This window comes from Eulemur rufifrons, chromosome 4, assembly GCF_041146395.1.
Source record: "Eulemur rufifrons isolate Redbay chromosome 4, OSU_ERuf_1, whole genome shotgun sequence".
NCBI classification, from domain to species: Eukaryota; Metazoa; Chordata; class Mammalia; order Primates; family Lemuridae; genus Eulemur; species Eulemur rufifrons.
The window spans coordinates 77,273,711-77,277,753 of NC_090986.1; the positions used below are offsets into that span (position 1 = coordinate 77,273,711).

General features: G+C 61.8%; 1 protein-coding gene across 1 annotated transcript; it reads right to left on the bottom strand.

Annotated features, from left to right (window-relative positions):
- Positions 1-2,532: 2,532 nt before the first annotated feature.
- On the bottom strand, positions 2,533-3,737 carry GSX1 (GS homeobox 1). Its single transcript, XM_069467406.1, has 2 exons — positions 3,335-3,737; positions 2,533-2,909 (listed from the first exon to the last, which is right to left on the bottom strand). Exons 1-2 carry the CDS (start codon positions 3,735-3,737, stop codon positions 2,533-2,535), a joined length of 780 nt encoding a protein of 259 aa, XP_069323507.1.
- Between the last annotated feature and the right edge of the window lie 306 nt (positions 3,738-4,043).

Below are 4,043 nucleotides of genomic sequence, written 5' to 3' on the forward strand. Positions count from 1 at the left end.
GAGGGATCTGTCATCGAGCGCTGGCGAGAACCTATCCCACGTGCACAAGACCACCCCCTCCTGTAATCCAAGGGTGGAGAGGGCAGTAAGCAGGCCCTTCCGACCTCCCATGAACCTGTCCCCTGGCGGTCGTGCTTCCACCAGCCTCCAAATCCAGTCAAAGGCAGCCTGGAGGGCTTCGCTGGAGCTAAAGGATGCGCAACTACACTCACAGAAGGGCCCTAAAGCAAAACTGAGAAAGTATCAGAATCATCATTGATGATAAAACACTAATTGGGATTCTATTCACAGTGTGCCCTGAAGCACCTTGACTTCATTTACATTCGTACAATGCCGCCTTCCGGGATGGCGGACAACTGCCTTCCGCCCCCCCCCCCCCGCCCCCCCCCCCCCCCCCCCCGAGAGACTGAGGTTCAAACTGATGGAGGCTCTCATCGGTCTCCCGCAAAACTCTGTCTTCCTGCTCCAGGAAGAACGAGAAAGGGCTTCTCCGTGGGGAGCCAGATCGGGCCCACCCCTGTTCTAGGGGAACTGGAGAAATACCCGGCACTCGGCTCGATTTGAAGGAAAAGATGGAAGGCTTTAGAAATGAGCCCCACAAATGTTGAGCAACCCCAACTGGAATATCTTTCTTGCTGAAAGAGGTGTTTGTTTGCTTTGCTCAGATACCGGGAGTTTGGCACTCCCCAGGGTGCGTTGGGTAGCGGGTGGGTTTCTGGTAGCAAAAGAGATGGACCACTTTTCCAGGACGCAGAATGCGAGTTTTCAGGGGACGGTGAGAACCCTGATCTGCTGTTTTCCGCGTCTGATTCCCGGATCCCAGAAATACTCCCCTTCCTGTGGCTGTGCGCTCTCGGCCTTGGCAGAACCCCATGCACCTCCTGTTTTTCTCCTCGTCTATCATAGCACATAAAAAGCCCCTAGGGGATGGGCTGGGGTGTGGATTTTAAGTCGTAGGGAAATGTGCGATTGTAATGAGAATTGGTGAGAACACGAGGTCTCAGAGCCACGGGCTCCGGCTACACAGAGTCCCAAACTGGGACTCCCTGCGTCAGGATCGCTCCAGGGTCCTCGCATTCCTCGCCTGGAATGGTTTGCGACCAAGGACGCTGCAAACGGAATTTGTCTCAAAGCAATGCGCGGAGGCCCTTTCGAGAAGAGGCCGCATCATCCCTAAGACTTGGATTTTTTCTCTAATGAATCGTTGTCAATCTGAGCGCAGCGAAGGACGGATTTCGTGCGCTCGCAGAGAAGTGGTTCCTGTCCTCTGGGCTAGTGGCAGAGATAACGAAACATTTAGGGCCTGGGGGTGGACCCCAGGCAGGATAGGAGGCGCTGCAGGGGTCGGGCCCCGAGGCGCAGCCGGGAGATCTCCCTCCTTCCCCTCCAGCTCCACTCTCTGCGCTCCAGGACGCGTGTGGGCCAGGCTGGAGCATTCGGGAACGGAAGCTCACTGAGTTGGCGTGGAAGGCAGGGTCTCCGCGGGGCTGCAGGTGCGGGAGGGGCTGGCTGGGCTGTAAGGTGAGGAGCCAGCTCGGCTCCCCAGTCCCATCCCCAACCCGACCCAGCAGGGAGGCCCAAAGTCCAAGCCTGTCTAATCCAGAGCGGAGGCCCCGGGGCCCAGAGCCACCGGCATTTCTAAGAAAAAAAAAAGTTTATTTAAAATTTTGTACATAAATAAATAAATAAATATCTTCTGGTGTTACAGAGACCGTACAATTACACAGCTAGGCGGGGCAGTGCCGGAGTCGGGTAGGGGCACGGGGGAAGAAGGGTTGCCAGAGGCGGAGGGCCGGGGGCTATGTTTGGGGGAATGCAGAGCTTGTTTGTCGGAAACTGAATCGGTTTCCCCAATACATACACCACGGGCATTTCTCCTATGGGAGACGAGCTGCAGGGACTGAGGACAGCAAGGCCTGATCAAGGGACAAGCGGACTGTCTGAAGGAGGAAGTTCTGGAGGAGAGGAAGGGAAAGGGAAAAGAAAGTTCATAAATGTATGGGGAGGAGAGTGGGAGATGTGGATAAACGACCAAGGAAAGAGGTGGGGAGGGAGAGAAAGACATATAAAAAAGAGAGAAGTGGACGGGCATCCGGGGTGAAAGGCAGAACTCAACCGTGGACAGAGAAGACTAGAGGAAGCAAGGAAGCCTGAGCCAGCCCAGAGAGGGCGGGCGAGGAGGCGCGGGCGGCCAGCGAGGCGCTGTGCCAGGCGGGCGTGCCGAGGGCCGCAGCGCTGCACTGCCCAGGAGAACTCAAGCGCTTATAGGGTCACAGTTTGGAGCTCGCTTTGGATGCGCGCGAGCCCTGGGGCAGGGACACCACCGGCAGGTCTCTGCCCAGCTCTCAGCCCTGCCCAGGGCCAGGGCCTCCGTAAAGCCGTGCCAAATCCGTGGGGGGGGGGGGGGGGGGGGGGCGGGGAGGGGGCGCCCAGTCGTTTGGCAGCGGGTGCCTGGGAACCAGCGCTGCGTCCCGGGACCAGTCTTTGAGGCGCAGGGAGGTCTTGGGGTGAGCGACCTAGAGAGAAGCACGCCTAGGGAGTGACCGTGAGATCTCGGTCGTCCTTCCCCGAGGAGGACGGAGACATGGGCAATTCGTCGTCATCCTCGGAGCACTTGGCTGAGGAGAGCGACGCGCACTTGCAGCCCTGAGGCGTGCCCCCGCCAGCACCAGCACCCCCGCTGCTGCGGTGGTTGCCGCCCTTGCCCTCCTTCTTGTGCTTCACCCGGCGGTTCTGAAACCAGATCTTCACCTGCTTCTCGGACAGATTCAGGTAGGTCGCGATCTCGATGCGGCGTAGACGGGACAAGTACATGTTGGAGGCGAACTCGCGCTCCAGCTCTAGCAGCTGCGTGCTGGTGAACGCCGTGCGCATCCTCTTGCTGCTGGGCAGCTGGTTCGAGCTGCTGTCTAGAGGGGGTGGCGGAGCAGAGAGGGAAGCGGTCAGACCTTTGCGCTGTCGACCCAGTCCCCTGCTAGGCAGCCGCTAGAATCCCATGACTTTGGTCTCTCACTCACGCCTTCTCCCCCAACACCACCCGCAGCAGCTCCACCTCGAGCGCCTGCTTACCGATCTGCGGGATCCCGGTTCTCCTGGAGTCACGCAGCCCTGGACCCCCTTTATGGAGCGCCCTGGACCCCCCTCCAGGACCTGGACCTTTGCCCTCACCCCTCCTTGCCCTTTATCTGCGCACCACTCTGTGCCCTCCCCTCAGGTCCCCGACATGACCCTCTCAGCCCCCAGAACGCCCAGGGTCCCTCTTCCCCCTTTCCTGGCACGCCAACCTGCCTTTGATCACCTCTGCCTTGTCCCTCTGCGCGGCGGCCCCGCTTACCCACGGAGATGCAGTGGAACTGCCTGGGGTCCGGCAGTGGGTAGGAGGTCTGGTAGAGCGCGGCGGCGGCGGCCGGGCCGTGAGCGACCCCGGGCGACACTGCAGAGTGCTGGCGGCCCAGGGGCGCATGGCAGTACTGCGAGCCGAAGGGCGGGAAGGACGCCTTGAGCAGAGGCAGAGCGGGCGGCCCGGGAGGCCCGTGGAGCTGCGAGGCGGTGACGCAGAGCGGGCATACGCACAGTAGCCCGGCCTTGCGCGCGTGGCAGGCGCCGGGCGAGAGACCATGCAGCGCGTGCGGCGGGGGCACCGCATAGGGGAAAAGCGGCGGCGGGCTGCCCTCGGGCGCCTTCTTCTCTCCCGCCTCGCGCAGCACCAGCGAGTCCACCAGGAAGGAGCGCGGCATGGCCCCGGCGCGCGGCCGCCCGGCAGCCAGCCCGCCCCCTGCGCCCGCCGGACCTCCCGGCTCTCCAGGCGCTTTCTCGGGCCTCGGTCGCCCGCAGCTGGCTGTGCCCGGCGGCTGGAGGCGCGGCTGGGCTGGGGCAGAAATCGACTCAGCGGCAGCCGCGGGCGCCGCCCAAAGAGCGCGGGGTGCTGGCCAGCGCTAGTGGTGCTGAAAGGCGCCGGCGGCGCCGCTTAAATAGGACTATTGCCATGTGATGGGCTACGCCAGGAGCGGCCGGGGCCTCTCAATAGGGTTTTTGTGCCTTTT